At 36.3% G+C, this 15142-nt stretch overlaps 1 protein-coding gene across 25 annotated transcripts in view; it reads left to right on the plus strand.

Moving 5' to 3' along the window:
• Window positions 1-2519: 2519 nt before the first annotated feature.
• The window catches only part of LOC102692053 (syntaxin-binding protein 5), a 219130-nt gene continuing 206507 nt past the window's right edge, over window positions 2520-15142 (plus strand). For 5 of the 25 annotated variants that reach the window (XM_015347554.2, XM_069179061.1, XM_069179052.1 and 2 more), the window contains exons 1-2: window positions 2525-3078; window positions 5693-5790. In XM_015347554.2, the coding sequence (XP_015203040.1) occupies window positions 2941-3078; window positions 5693-5790 (236 nt within the window). In that variant the 5' untranslated portion in view covers window positions 2525-2940. Of the gene's footprint in view, window positions 3079-5692; window positions 5791-15142 lie in introns of all 25 variants that reach the window. The other 20 variants (XM_069179024.1, XM_069179020.1, XM_069179027.1 and 17 more) reach the window with 8 other exon arrangements.

Here is a 15142-nt window from a genome sequence, read left to right on the forward strand (position 1 = left end):
GAGAAATACAGGAATACACCTAGAAATCAGTTTAGCATTTGCCCTATAACATTGATTCATGGATTACCCTCCTGTGGATGCGAAGGGCCAGCTGATAAGTTCACCCTTGCCATAGGCCAGAATTTATTTTTAAAATGTTGGTTTTGTGAAATATAATTTTCTATGGAGTGCAGGATGAGTCATTCCTTTTGAAAGTGGCTGGGTATGACTAGCAAATCTCTCAGCGTTCTTTGAAAGGGCACTACAGGGAATGTTGTAGTAGCCTTCTACAGTGACTGAGAAAGCTTGTACTACAGCAGGGAGTAGAGGGACACAGGCGTGCAAATGCACAAGAAATTCAATAGGTGTATTAACCATAATACAGAATTGTGTATATTGTGTAAAGTGAAATAAAACTGGTGAAATAAAATAGTGCATTATTTAAATGTATTTTGAAAAGTATTTTCCATAATTGGAGTAGCAGTGTTGTGGTGGGTGTGTGCTGTTACCACATAGCCCTGAGCATCTGGGTTCAATTCTCTTGGTTTTGGGTGGGTTACCTCTGGATCTTTCCATTACCCAAAGACCTCCTGGAACGTTGAAATGTAACACTGCCTTTTGCACATCTTCCTCGTGAGTGAGTGTCTGGAGCAGCTCTTCTACAGTGCCAATGTTAGTTTGGGATAAGGTTCAGGTGAGGATGATGTATGCATTTTCCATAATTTATTAGGAAGTGATGATCTCTTTCAGTGCATTTACACTGTCGTGAACTTTTGGCACCTTTTAAGTGGCTTTTCAGATGTGTTTTTATTTAGTATTTGCACATGTGAACAATGCTAGGACCTACAGTAGCTGTAAACAGACCGTAAGGACCTCAAGACAGTGGTCATCAAGATCAGTAGTATGATGGCTTTTGGAATTGCTGTTTTTAAGAACAGGATAACAAGGCTGTATACAGTAATTTCTGTAGCTGCTTGTTACCACTGGCACATTCGGATGCCTTTTTAATAACACAGTTAGAAATTGTATAAACCACCTGACAACATTATGGTGAGGTCCCACCACTGATTTCATTTTTGAACAAGCTTTGAGGACAAACACATATAGTACTTTTTTTCTAGGTAGGTAGGCAATTTCAAATCCGAATGAAGAGAAGTCTTTCACTCATTTGCAGTGCTTATCTTAGTTGCTAGTCTGGTTTACTGCATGTCTGAGACGATGGCTGTAAAAAAGTGGATAATCAGGAGCTAAAGGAAATGGCATGTGACTATGAGGAAAGGGGCTGAACTGATACAGAGAATACAAAGCCAAGAAGAAGAGTAAACTAAGGAAGTCAGCGAAAGTATGGATGAGCCTGCTACTATCTTTTTCCTCATCCCCCATGTTCTTTGAAAAGCATTTTTAAAGCTTCTTACCAGATTTGATTTGTTCTAAAAAATATTTTGTCAGAAGAGCCACCACAGGTTTATACTGTCAAATTAAGAAGCGCCGTGTATTGGTTCTTCAATTAGTCTTGGGAATGTGATCCCATTCACTCCATTATTAGTTCTCCAACCTTAAAAGCCTATCCATAAACCATTAACATCACAAGCAGAAATCACTTATCAAAAACAGTATATGTGTATACCTGTATACAGGTATATAACCTGGACTATGTTGTTGTAGGTATTTCTGCCCTTTTCTCTTAACAAGTAACTACTGTCTTTATGTGAACTGTTCATTGTTGTCTGGTTAATAATCACATTTATAACAGTTTTATTGCTAATAGCAGTGTTTGTTTCCTTTGAATTCTACAAAGTTTTAGATTATGTTTTTTGCTGTTTATTTCCTCTCACTGTGGTAAACATTTTACTTGATTTTTGTGAATCACACACTATTTTGTGTTTTCCAATTGGATCTGAAGTCTACAAATTGTGCCCCAAAAAGTATCAAAATCATTTACTATAAAAGTTGCTTTCTTTACAACAAAAACTAACCAATTATATATTTTCTAACCTTCCTAGAATAACGTTCATGCTTGAAGAGCTATATACAAAAGCCTGTTACAGGAACCAATTAATTTGATCATTTCAATAGACAAAGTAGAAAGTTTACAATGTATTTTAGCTTTAGCCGAGAAACCCTAATTTAAACGCCTGACTACATTAATATTATTTTATATTTGTTACATGATCAACGTCTTGTGCAAGTTTAATGCGCTTGCATTTTCTATTCTGTATTGGTAAACAAAAAAGGATTAAACGTACAGTACAGGTAGTTACGACAATTCTATGTATAAAGTGTTTTTATTTTACTGCAATGTCTTTAGAGGGCTTTACTAAAGATGTTACCGTTAGTGACCTTAATAACAGATAATTTTCATGACACTGGTATTGCAGAAATTTGAGTTTTAAAAGTTAAATAGGTACGGCTAGTAGCTGAAGTTGTACTGCTCCTTGGTGATCTTCTGCACATCCCCTCCCTTTCTGTTTCAGGTGCAATAGAGCACATCCTGACGCTAGGACTATTCCACTCGCTTGTGCAGCATACGAGCCCCTCCGACAGCAGGCAGCAGTAGCGACTCTGCTACACATCCGGGTGCTGCTCTGAATGCGCAGGCTCTTCGCCGCAGCTGCGTTTCCGTGTTGGCTGGGGGAAGAGAAGGGGAGCGAAGACAGAACAGCAGACGCAGAAGGAGATAGACGGAGTTAGGGAGGATCGCATCGACACGCCACAGACAAATTACAAATAAATACTCTTCCAGCAGCTCGTCGGCTTTCAGAATTTGCAAGGTGGCGGTCGCACAATTTGACATGGAGACTGCAGTGACAGCACACTCTTAACATGTGAGATGTACAGAATAAAATAGAAGAGAGCGAGTGTGCGTCTGTGTGGCTGTTTCCCCCTTGTCCGTCTAACTGGTGGTTCTGTTTAGCTCATTTTTGTGGTCCATCCTCGTCTCTGTGTTTTTGTGGGGGAAAAATGAAGAAGTTCAACATCAGGAAGGTGTTGGATGGCCTGACGGCGGTCTCATCCTCCTCTTCATCTACTCAACCTGGAAACAGGGAGAATGACTTGATCCAGGAGACTCTCCAATCCGAGCATTTCCAGCTCTGCAAGGTGGGGAATCTGACGTTTTACTCTACTGTATTAGAACAAATCACTGTGTGGGTACATTTGCATTTCAGAAATATTTCTCCTTTCAATTTAGCTTTCGGTATCACGTTACCAGGGAAATTAATGTCAAAGCTTTCCGAGGAAATTAATACATTTAACAGCAGTAACTGCACCGCAAACTACTACGGTCTTACAGCAGTGTAACCGACCCTGCTAGTATACCTGTTATTTTAATTCGCCTGAACAGCACACGCAGGATAGCCAGATATTTGACGTGTGCAATTAATGTGAGATTAGTGAAATACACAGTCATGATTAAATAGCTCATCTACACATGTAGTCCAGAATGTTTATTAAAATATCACAGTGCAACGTTTACACCCTGACATATAAAAGGATATTAACTGTAACTTGATAAAATCGTTGACTGTTGCATTGTCATTGCATTTAGGACTTGAAACGATTAAAGGTTGTAGTTGACTTTCCTTGCTCAACCTGATATAACATAGAAGTCTGCTATGAAATACGAATCTTTAAGTCATGTGGTTGACACATGCCACCACTACTTTCTGGCCTTTGCATTACAAATGGCAAATGCTTATAAACCCCTTCAAAATTTCAACGAAAACGTTTTGTTTTGTCACATTATAGAGCCTACAGAAGACGACTCTGCAGTCAAAATAGGGCAGTGATTTAAATAGTACTTTCCCTCACTTCATACCCGTTGAAAACATTTTAAAAGCTTTGATCAAAACGTGTAAAGGAAAGGGAACGCACTGTTTTTACAATACTTCTGAGTCATTCACTATTTTAAAAAATCGTATGTAGCTAGTTATTTTTAACGACTATTGGGATTAAGGTGCACACTGGAAAATGGGAGACTAGAGCACTATGCGGGGACTGTACAGCTGGGTAATACATCCGCATTGTGTGTATTGACACTGAATAGGACGAGCTGTCTTTTTCATTTTTGCATTCAGTTTAACTATCCTGCACACACCTGCCGAAAGTAAATCTACTCTGAAGAATTCTTGATCTTTATTTACACCTTCAACGAGATGATTTTGCAGAGTAGACTTTCTCTTGCCCCCTCCTATTCATCGAGCATTTGTAATAATGCAAAACAACACAATAATACAATGTCAAAAACTGACCATTATTGCATATCATTCCAGACACGTTAGATAAACGTTTTGGGGGTATAGTTTTCTAACAATCCCCACGTTATTGCACAGGATTTCAGTTGTGGAAAGGTGGTTCAGAGATAAATTTAGTATCTTAAAACTAAGTAGTCGTAATAACAATAGCAGGTAATGGTCTAAATGTATGCGTGTTTCTTTATAATAGTTTGCAAAATTTAGTGTATAAAAATGTACAAACACCCCAAATACAAAATGATGAAATTAACGTTTTGTGTTGTTCCTACACTTACATAAAATCTCCAGATACTACAAAATTTATACTAACAAAAACATTGCGAAATGTAAGGATTAAAATGGCAAGATGGCCCTTCATGGTTCTAACAGTTAAAAGGAACCGACTGGTAACTCCTTTGGGAATGTTGTGTTTACATGATTCCATGTAAGTCTGTTTGCGATATTGATTATACTGTATTTATAGTCGGGGAAAAACAACAGCAGAAAACTGCATATTAGGGCGATTGGTTTTGTTACATAAGAGCGTATTAAATTACCCCATGACAGTATCAACATACGAAGAGTCTGTTGATGACGTTTCTCTCCATGGCAATCATCAGTGAACATAGAGCCGAGGCGGGGGGAGGCGTAGCACATGAATAGATTACAGATGCTGCACATCACTGGTCTAAAGATTAGAGCAAACCTAAATAATTGAGCATAAATATTCTAACAGTCATGGTACTAATAATGCAAATAAAAAGGAACGTGCATGAAGTGGCTAAAATGTTTTTAAATGGAAAAGACTATACTGGCGAAATCCATGCCTGTAGCACAGTGGCACACAGCCTGCAATGCTCTGACAACACAACACTACTGCAGGAGAGCTGGTGTTTGTTATTGAGAAGAGAATTATTGCATAATATGGTTTAGTAGCTTATCCAGTTTAAAAACAAAATACGCCTCATAAAACGGAGGCTGCAAGTTTAATGTTCCTTTGAAAAACGAACGCAAGCTTAAGGCATTTTGATTCATTTTTTAACGTATTTTATTAAAGCGGGAATAGTTTTGATATTGCTCTCCATGAAAAGTGCTTTCTTTAAAACTATTTTCACAGCTAACCATTTAACTCTGGAATAGGTACTTTATGCTGTATCTCTGTTTAAAATCTGAATATACACTAAATCGTTTGAAGAACGTGGAGGCTAACTGCATAGGGATTGAAAATATTGCAAAATGTGCTTGAGCCGTTTCTGCTTTAGAAAGCCCTTTTCTCTAACAGTTAATCTTTTCCCCTTAGGGCTTAAGGCTGTCTTTTGTACATTTGAGATATACAATCAAGTATGATTGTTTCTTTTTCCAATTTGAATGCATAATGTATGATTTAATTTACAGCAAGCAAAAGGGTTTGAATTAAAAATGGGATTATTCTCTTACCCCTGTGTGTTGTATTTGTTGTCCCTTTGTGAATGGATCCCCAGACGGTGCGACATGGATTCCCCTATCAACCTTCATCAATGGCATTTGACCCCGTGCAGAAAATCTTGGCCATCGGGACCCAAAATGGAGCTTTGAGGCTGTATCCTTTCCTTTTAAGAGTATTCACAAGTGCCTCTTTATCTGATTTAAATGATTTACAGGATGTGATTGCTTCAGATATGAATTACTCACCTCCATTCTATGTCAGGTATGTTTGTTTTAATGCTGAGATTGTGTGGGTGAGGGGTCGCTGGGTTGTGTGGAACCGAGACAAGTGCCAATATTCCGGGTGCTTTGAAGCACTGTGATGATGTGAACGTGCCCTGTGATTGCCATGAAGAGAGGGCTCCTCTGTAAAGCTAGACACCGCGGGGTAGAGGGCACACTTTCCCATTATTAAAGAAATAACAGTCTGGTTTGGCATAACCACAAGATGAGGTCCCCTGTACCTACTGTAATTTTTCAGTGACTGTATGTTTAATTGGTATGAAAAATGGTTTACTTTCCATTTTATACCAACGTCTTGCTGGAGTTTTGTTGGAGAGGTGGCAAGAGTTTTGACTTGAAAACCTGTCATTTGTTTATTACTTGATCTCAAACTGCGAAAGAATAAGTTCAAAGAGTGGAAAAGGTATCAGGTGCTGTCAGTATTTTTTCAGTAATAGATGTTAAAAATAAACTGTGCTGTGTAAGTGGTTGTGTTTAGTGTATAGATTGCATATCCTGTTGGAATGTTACTGAAACTATTTTGAGCACAAAGTCCTACATAAATGTAATCCAAATAAACTGTTTAATGTATTAATTAGTTTGGATGGGCGATCATGGTTGCAAGTGATTTCACATAGCTAATTTATGTGAAGTTAAGTTTCTGTTATTTAGGTCTATTGAATATATACTCCTACTGTTAAGGTATTTGTTTTTCCCCACATTTTTTGTTTTGAAGAGTAATATATATTATGCCAGTTAAGTCACATATGTCTGGTATTTTTGTGTTACAAATGACGCATGTAGGTTTTGTTCTTTCTTGAGACCTGGCAGGTTGCATTTATAAGCCATTTGTGCCCTATTTTAAGTGGATTTTTAAGGAAAGTTACTTTCTCAATGAGATTTCTACAGGACAGTCAATGTGTCACATCATTTGAGTCACATCATTTGAGTTGTGTGTCCGTATTGCATTTGTATTAAACATATTTAGAAAGATATTGTATGGTATCTACAATAAGTCTCAAAATACTTATTGACCAACTGATTTATTGTGAAGAATAGTAGCTTTCTTGTGATGCCTAATTTGATAATTGCTTCATAATATTGTGATTTTTTTATCCCTCTCAAATTGTCTGTTTCATCAGAACATTCCTAGAAACATGGAAGGGAGGATTGCAGAAAGTATGGATCCTGCATAACAGCAAGCTTAATAGTAAAACATTTTAAGGGCTGCTAAGCTAAGCAAGTAGGTTGTGCTCCAACTGCTGCTTTATTTTGGTACTCAGTGTTTTTTTCCATGAAATATACATGAAATCTTTTAGTTTTGTTAATAAAACTATAGAGCATAGCGCATACAAGTAAAGTGATGACCATCTTATGAGTCGCAACTGTTTTGTTCTGGGTTGTATGGTAGCAGAACATGTCCAATTATATTCACCAGCATTCAGTGTAGTTCATGCATGCATGCATGTTGTATGATCATAGTTTGTTTCCTTTTCATTCCTCAAGGACAGTGCTTGTTGGCTCAGAATTGTCAGTAATTGCACTGATATCATGCACATAGACTTGCTTTCTGCAACGTGTGTGAGTGTACAGCTCTTTCAAGCTTTGGTTTCTGTGGGAGCTTGTGGAACGCGCTGAGTTACTTCCAGATCAAGGGTGCCTATAATCAAGTCACTAGGTTAAATATAATTTTGCTTGAATGTAATATGCCTTGCCAACTAGTTTATTTGCTGAATATTTTGTGTAAAGGTAAAAAAATTGGTTTGCTTCTGCATAAAACTTGTATCATTCTATTATCTTGGATGCTTTGAGGATACTTGTGTTGGCATTTATTCATTCTTGGAGAGAAGTTTGTTACACATGGAGTTTCCTACTGTCTGGACACAGCTGTTTTCCAGCAGGGACGTATGTGGCAGATGACATGCAGATTAGAAGAAATTTAACATGACAAGGATGTGGCAACATTTCTTAGGATATAATTTAGTTGAGGTGAAATGTATAAAGAGGATGGATGACAAGGTATACAGATGGCAGGATTTGTAGCAATGTGTGTGGAGACAATGACACAGCTGTGTACTGTTGCTAGATATTAATGGTGGAAATACACAAATACAACAAATTATGTATTGATATTTTCTACTGTATGGGGGCAAAAATACCTAGTGTTATTTTACCAAATATTGCTTTTAATTTTAACATCTTGCTGTTAATTCTGGAAATGAAGTGAGTAGTAGCAGGTGTGTGTACTATTAATATACAGGTTTGTTGTGTGGGATCCATCCAAGATATGCTTTAGTTCCTGAGCAACAAAAAAGTTTATTTTGATTTGGCTGTAGTATCCTCTGTAATGTGGTGAAAATCTGGGAATAAACTGCTAAAAATGCAAGAAAATACATAAAGTAGATGTATTATTCAACCTGTAGCTAATTTAGACATAAATTAATTGAAAGTGTCCAACCACCCGGTGAGGTTGTTAGCAGTATGGCAAATGCAAAAAAACATTAATTTGATGATTTTTCATTCTGTTCTGTTTGCATTGATGTATTTTTACTTTCCAAAGACCTTTTACAAAGTCTTAAGTTTGAGTCTTTACAATTTACTTTTATTTGTACTTACCGGGGCAGGATTCCTTCACCAATTTGACAAGAAAAATGTGTAAATCAAAATATTAATAAAAATGAAAACCTGCTAATTAATGACAGCAGAAATATTTGGAACAACATTTTGTCTTCCCATGTAGGGCACCTGTATTTATAAAGTATTTTTATCTAGGTGTCACTGGTGTGGAAAATGTTTTCCATTTTGTATAACAACTGCTTTCTGTTCTGTTCTAGTATCTAATAATCTTAACAGTTTTTTGGCCGATCTTTTGGTCAAATTATAGTCAGGCCACTGCCCAAGAAAACAGCATAGTAAAGACAGCTGCACAGTTATGTTACAGTACAGTATGTTACAGTTTTTTTTCCATAATCACCCTTTTTTTTTGTTGGAGGGCTTTCTTTTAAAGAAGTTGTTGACAGCAGTTCCTGTAACTTTCAAGAAGAGACATAGATGCAATGTTTGTAGTTGAGGGATATTTTTTCAGTGTGGTCCTAAACTAACCCTTTTAGACTATACTTTTAGACTGCAGCGTAGGCCAGGATTTTTTCATGTCTGAGGAACATGAGCAAAGCAGTGACAGTGTTCTCAGTGTGCAAGGCTGGAGATTTGGAAAGGCCTTAACCTTTTCGCTCCTGCCAAAGGACGACTTGTTTTTCTTTCTGTGCTTATCTTTTGTGGAAATCCGGAACTAGACTTGACAGAGGAAGGAAGTGGTGTAAAGACTACATTTATACAGTGATGAAGAGCGGACGTTGTGGTTGAGGGCTTTAACAACCCTGAAAGGAAGAATATCATTGCTTATGGTGCAGCTTTCATCTTACCACCCGAAACTGAACCTTTGTGAGTAAGAGTGGGTTCACGATGTAGATTTAATTTACTTTTCATATTTGTTTTCAGATTTTTTTACAAACATTTTTCCAATGTTTTGTCATTTTTGGTGTAAGATATTCAGTGTTATCTTCTGTTCTTGAGGAATGTAATCATTTCTAAAATCTTCAGTCCAAGCCCAGATGTTTATGCACAGATTATCATTTACCCAGTGACTCTTGTAAGTGGTCTGTCCCCCTGAAAGGAGTATCAGGGAGTTCTCGGATAGAGATGATTATCTGTGTTAACATTTAGTTTATTTAAATTAATAGAAGTGGGTGGGATTTGCATATTAAAAGTATTCACAGTGCTTTATTGACATTTAAAAAATCTTTAATGCCAGTCAAGTTCTAAACATTAAAATGTAACATTTTCTAACATGAATTTCCATTTCTGGAATGCTTTTTTTAATTGCCTGGTACATAATGAGATGGACACAATATTAAAGACTCAGCACAAAAGTTATTATTCTTAAAAGGATTATAACCCTAAAATTAATAAGTTTTTTCTGACCTTGACCATGACCTTTTTTCCTCTTCTTTGGTTTCTTTTTGGTAGGTGAAAAGCACAAAACACTTAGACTACATCATATGAAAATGTAACATATTGGGTCCAAAAGAATGCAGGGGTGTCCAGAATGTGTGCATGCACAAATACACATATGTGCTTTTTTATTCTGTAATCTACTGTATATTGTGGATTTTGCCTCTCTGTCACCTTACTGTGCACAGTCTATGTGCTCAACCATCGACTGTTCACACTGTTCACTGTCCCAGTCTTCTGCACCTTGGAAGTTCCTACTATTTATTTGTGATGCAAATGTGCATCACATGGTAATCCTGCACGTTCCTAATGAGGGGGATTGTAAGTGTGTGGTTATCGAATAGTTTGTTCCACCTATTGCCTGTTGATTGGAAAATGAATGTCAGAGTGCTCAGATATGCGTTATCACCTGCCATCAAATCAACTGTGTAAAGTCTTTTCCTGTGGAAGCAAGTGAGTTTGCTTCTGCATTCAGATGAAATGATCATCTTGTAAGAACAGAGTCCTTTAGATAGTTTAAGACAGAAGGAAAACTGTTCACCGATGTGGTGATTTTTATTCTGTCGGTACATAATGACCTAACTTTTTCGTGCCTGATAATTTGCTGGTAGGGTATTGATTGACTTAAAATGAATATATTCAATTGTTTTTGTTTTGTTGGAAACAATTCATTGTTTGATTTTAAAACAATAATTAAGTCATATGTTTGCTAAGCTAAAGAGGTGTGGCATATGTATTTTTTTAGAGTACAAAGTGCATCTTTGTTTCTGATTTAACCCTTATATAGGATATTACATTTATATTTTCATATGAACATTACTCTTAATGTGTGGTGCATTATTTACAGCAAGTACTTGTTTGGTACTCACAGTAAATGTGGATGAGATGGAATCATGTCATGATCTGTGACGTATTATAATATGTATAATATTAAAATATTTGATTATTTTTATCATGTTGTCCACATTGGAATTGAACAGTTCTGCTTTGGAACTACTGGAAATGATAAGATTAAAGTTCAAGGAAGAAAAAAACTGAGACATTTAAGCTATGAAAATGAACAGTCCAATTGTTTTTTTCCATGTAACCATTGTTTTAGATTGTAGGCTGGACTTTCTAAATATCTACAAAAAGATGACATTTGCACTTTATTGAAAAGCTCTGTAAAGCTTCCATAGTCACACAAATAAGGAGCCTGTGATGCTTTGAATTTCTTTAGGGAAATGCTTAAGAAGTCCACTTTCTCTGATAAAATATTGTTGTGACTGAGGGAGGCAGTCGAGTTTCAGCAAGGGTTTGCACTTTCCTGTTTGATTTGAACAATGTAAATTGTTTTGTGATATTTACCTAGATGTCCTTGAGCTAGGAAAAAAGTAAACATGGAGGAAGACAGATGATCAAAGTTTGTTCCTAATGGTTTATTCAGGTTAATTAACTTCACTGTAAATCATTAAGACTGCCATTTTAAAGAATAAATGTTCATTTGTGAAATGCAGTTCGTAGGGAGGTTATTAAAATACCCTCCATAGGAATGGACCATTGATAAATACAGGAGTAAATATACAAAGGAAAGAAAAGGAAAAAAGAGGAGGAGGAAGAAGCAACAGTTCATCATTTCACTCTTAGAATCAGCCTTTTTCCCAGTTATATCACCTCAGTAATGATTGGTAGACTCTGACCTTTATTATAAGAGAGAGTCTGACTGACTTATTTATGGAAATTCCTCTTTTCTTTATTGTTGAATCCTTAGGCTAAACACATTTCTTCTATTTTGTTGGAGTATTGTTAGAATAGGGAAATTGGTTCCCATTTACACATGAGCATGTTTTAGAGAGGAGGATTTAGTCCTGGTAGGATTAATTTTTATTAGTATGTTAGATTTTCTCTCTTTGGTCATATTTTATTGTATATTTAGATTTCAGGGATTGAATTTTGGAGGATTGAGAAAGTAGAACACTGAAAATTACTTATTATATATATTTCTAAAGTGTATCTCTTCAGTAGTTATGTAAACTATTATGCCATCACCAGTGTCACCTGTGCCAGAGAATAAAAGGACACATGTACTACATAACTCTCAGGAATCCCTGGTTTTAGGGGGCTGTAATGAGTTATCTTTATTATTTACTGAGCTGTTAAACTAAACAATGGCTAAACTTGTTTTGGAGTTAGGAACTTGTTTATTATTGTGATGGTTTGTTGCCTGTAGGTATTGATGGGAAACACTTGGTGTCCTGTCCATGTCTAACTGGCTTTCTGCATCTTCTATTTCGCTCTTATGAATTTCAGGGCTCCCTACATGTTTGTTAATTATGGTCAGCAGATGGATAGTTTAACTTCATCATCTCTTTCCTGATGTTGTGTTACTGTTATTAAGCATCATGTTAAGAAGCATGTCACAAATCTGTTAATACCCCACCCCCACAGCCCTACATTTTGAAGTGCCTCACAGTGCTGACAGAATTAGTGGCAATCGGCTTCCTCATCAAAGACTCCTTTGCATCGATCTTTCTACTTGACATAAGAGTGCAGAGATTCTTTCTCTGCTCATTTCTTTCTCTTGGTTCTACTATTTTAAGATTAGTTCAAGTGTTTAAAATACAGAATTTTACTTTTAAGGAGTAAAACTAACTAACTAACCATCATACATTATTACAAATAGGGAAAAATGAAAATCAGTCATGGCTTTCCTAAAACGATGCAAGTTTTGGGACATTTTTGTGTAAAACAAAAAAAGTATGGTAAGAAAATATGCATTAAAAATTCTGTTTATGTATCGATAAGGTCTTCTGTTGACTTGAGAAATATGTTCATTCCTAATTAATAGCTCATCTGGAATAAAATGTCAATACTGTTTAGACCTTTGAGCACTAGAGTTAAGGGACATGAAGTTAGAAAAAGTTTAAATGCAAAAAAAGCAAAATGAGGTAGCAGAATTAGCCTAACTCTATTAGGACTTATAAGACTGTTTTGGTATATTTATGTTTCTTAAAAAAATGTGCCTGACACCCCTGCTGTTAAATTTAAATTATGCAGTAAATTAAGCATCATGGAGGTTGCACAGTAAAAAAGTGCTTTGCAGAAATTATATGTTGGGCTTCATAGAAGTATGCTGTAGTTCTATTTTTGTTAACCACTCGTGTCTCTTAAGAGATGGACATGTCGAGCAATTTTTGAGAAAAGGTTTATTTACTTTAGTTACTTTTTTGGCCTCACTGCATATGTGGACATTTTCCTTAGAAAACAGCCAAGATAACTTAGCAAGTGCAGAAATATGAAATATTGGTCCCATGGGTGTGGATTATTTGTGGTCTTCTGGTTGCCATAGATTTGTACATAATACTAAACTGTTTTTTTCCAACATTTAGTTTAATTTAATTACGTGGATTTCTGCTTTTGTATCAGTGCTCCTGCCTTTCTTGGACATTTTTCATCAACCCTAGTTTGAGCTCAGAATCAACATTTTAGTGTTCATTTCCTGTTTTCTGGTGGGAAATCCCATGTTGTGCGTTTATTCTAAGATAATTTAAGGAAATTCAAGATCCCCGTCCAAAATTATAATTATGTAACATTAGTTATGCAAGAGATCATTGCCATATGGTTGCAATGTAGCCAATATTATTGAGCTGCATTAAAAAGGTATTAAATAGGACATTTCAATGTTAAGCATTTTTTTTAGACATGGATTATGTGATGGTGGTACAAAGGCATAATTACCATACTTTAAAAAATGGCTGTTATTCCTTCTTTTTGAACTGTGTGCTACATTTTAAATATTTTTTTTCTTCTTTAAAGAGGTTTGAAGTGACAGTACAGTAAACATTTTACCGCCTTTTTTTAAATTGATTCAGCCATTTTTTTCCAGTTAGACTCTTTGCTGTGCTAGGCTGTATTTTTTCTTATGCATACGGCATTAAATGGTCTTGTTTACCTTTAATTTTGTTGCTTGCTCTGTTTCTGTTTTGTGGCTGAACCCAGTCTATATTTCTACTGTCACAGCAAAACTGTTTTTTATCTCCCTCATCTTAGCAAGCTGCCTCTTTTTCTGCCTTGAATGTACAGTAACTACACAATTCCAAATTATTATTTCATGGTAGTTTACTTATGTTGCTATCTTAATTTAACATTTATTCTCTGCTATCAGGAAGAATGTCATCCATTCTTGGAAAAAAAATGCTCTGAGAAACAGTGAGAAAGTAAAAAAACAGTTAATTAATAAGCACTTAAACATCAATAAATTAGATCAATAATGTTTTGATTGCCATAGGTTTCATGCTTTTACGTGAAATATAAGAGCAATAGGTATCTGTTCTTTTAATGATAATATTTTGCTGGTAGCTTGAGGAATATGATTTGGTAATTCATCTGTTTTCTACAGAGCAATCCTTTCTACATCAAGATCAAACACTAGAGAGTGATCACTTTTTCTAGATGTAAGACTAATCGGTCTGCTGTAGCATGCTGGATTTTCTGTCTTTGAAGGGCTGGAAGTACCAAGTTTGAGATAGGGTTATCTGAGGTGCAGGCATCTTTAAACATGAACATTTCAGCAGATGGACTTAAGGGCATGATTAAGGTAGTGATTTCAAGGCGTATCTCATGCTGATACAATTGGAGAGTTGTCCGGCATTTGTTGTTCATTCTGTGAACAGCTTCAAAGCATTATCTTGTTAAATGTGGAGTTATTCCTGCTGGTTGTATACTGATTGCCAGATGTTTAAATGATGGCTTTGCAGCAACATTTTGTACTGCAAGGGGAGAATAGAAACCTGCACACGCCTATGACACGGCCACCTGTCTCAGCCATTCATCTCTTGACACTGCATTCAAGCTCCACTGTGCCTGACGGGAGAGAAGTGATGCACCTCTCGCTGATATCACTAGAGCCAGCATGCTGCTTTGCCCTGAAAGCCGAGAAGACCAAGTTAAACTTGTCTTGCCCAGCTGGCTCTGTGCCAGTTATGCAGGGTGACATGACTCACACACCAAAAAAGCAATGCCTGTGTGCCTTTACTAGTTGAGCTGCAGGGAACCTAATACTGATTTAAAAAAAAAATATGCACAGACTCTGCTCCCAAGTAAAAAATAAAAATCGGTCACTTTTATTAGTAAGAAATCAGTGATCAGCATCAGATCTAAAGGGAGTTTGTCAGTTTTTGATTTGTAATTTTTGAAAATCATAATGGTGCTTCTGAACCAGCAAACAGCAAACCGTTTTGTGAATTCTTAATTAA

Source organism: Lepisosteus oculatus, chromosome 2 (assembly GCF_040954835.1).
Source record: "Lepisosteus oculatus isolate fLepOcu1 chromosome 2, fLepOcu1.hap2, whole genome shotgun sequence".
Classification (NCBI taxonomy): Eukaryota; Metazoa; Chordata; class Actinopteri; order Semionotiformes; family Lepisosteidae; genus Lepisosteus; species Lepisosteus oculatus.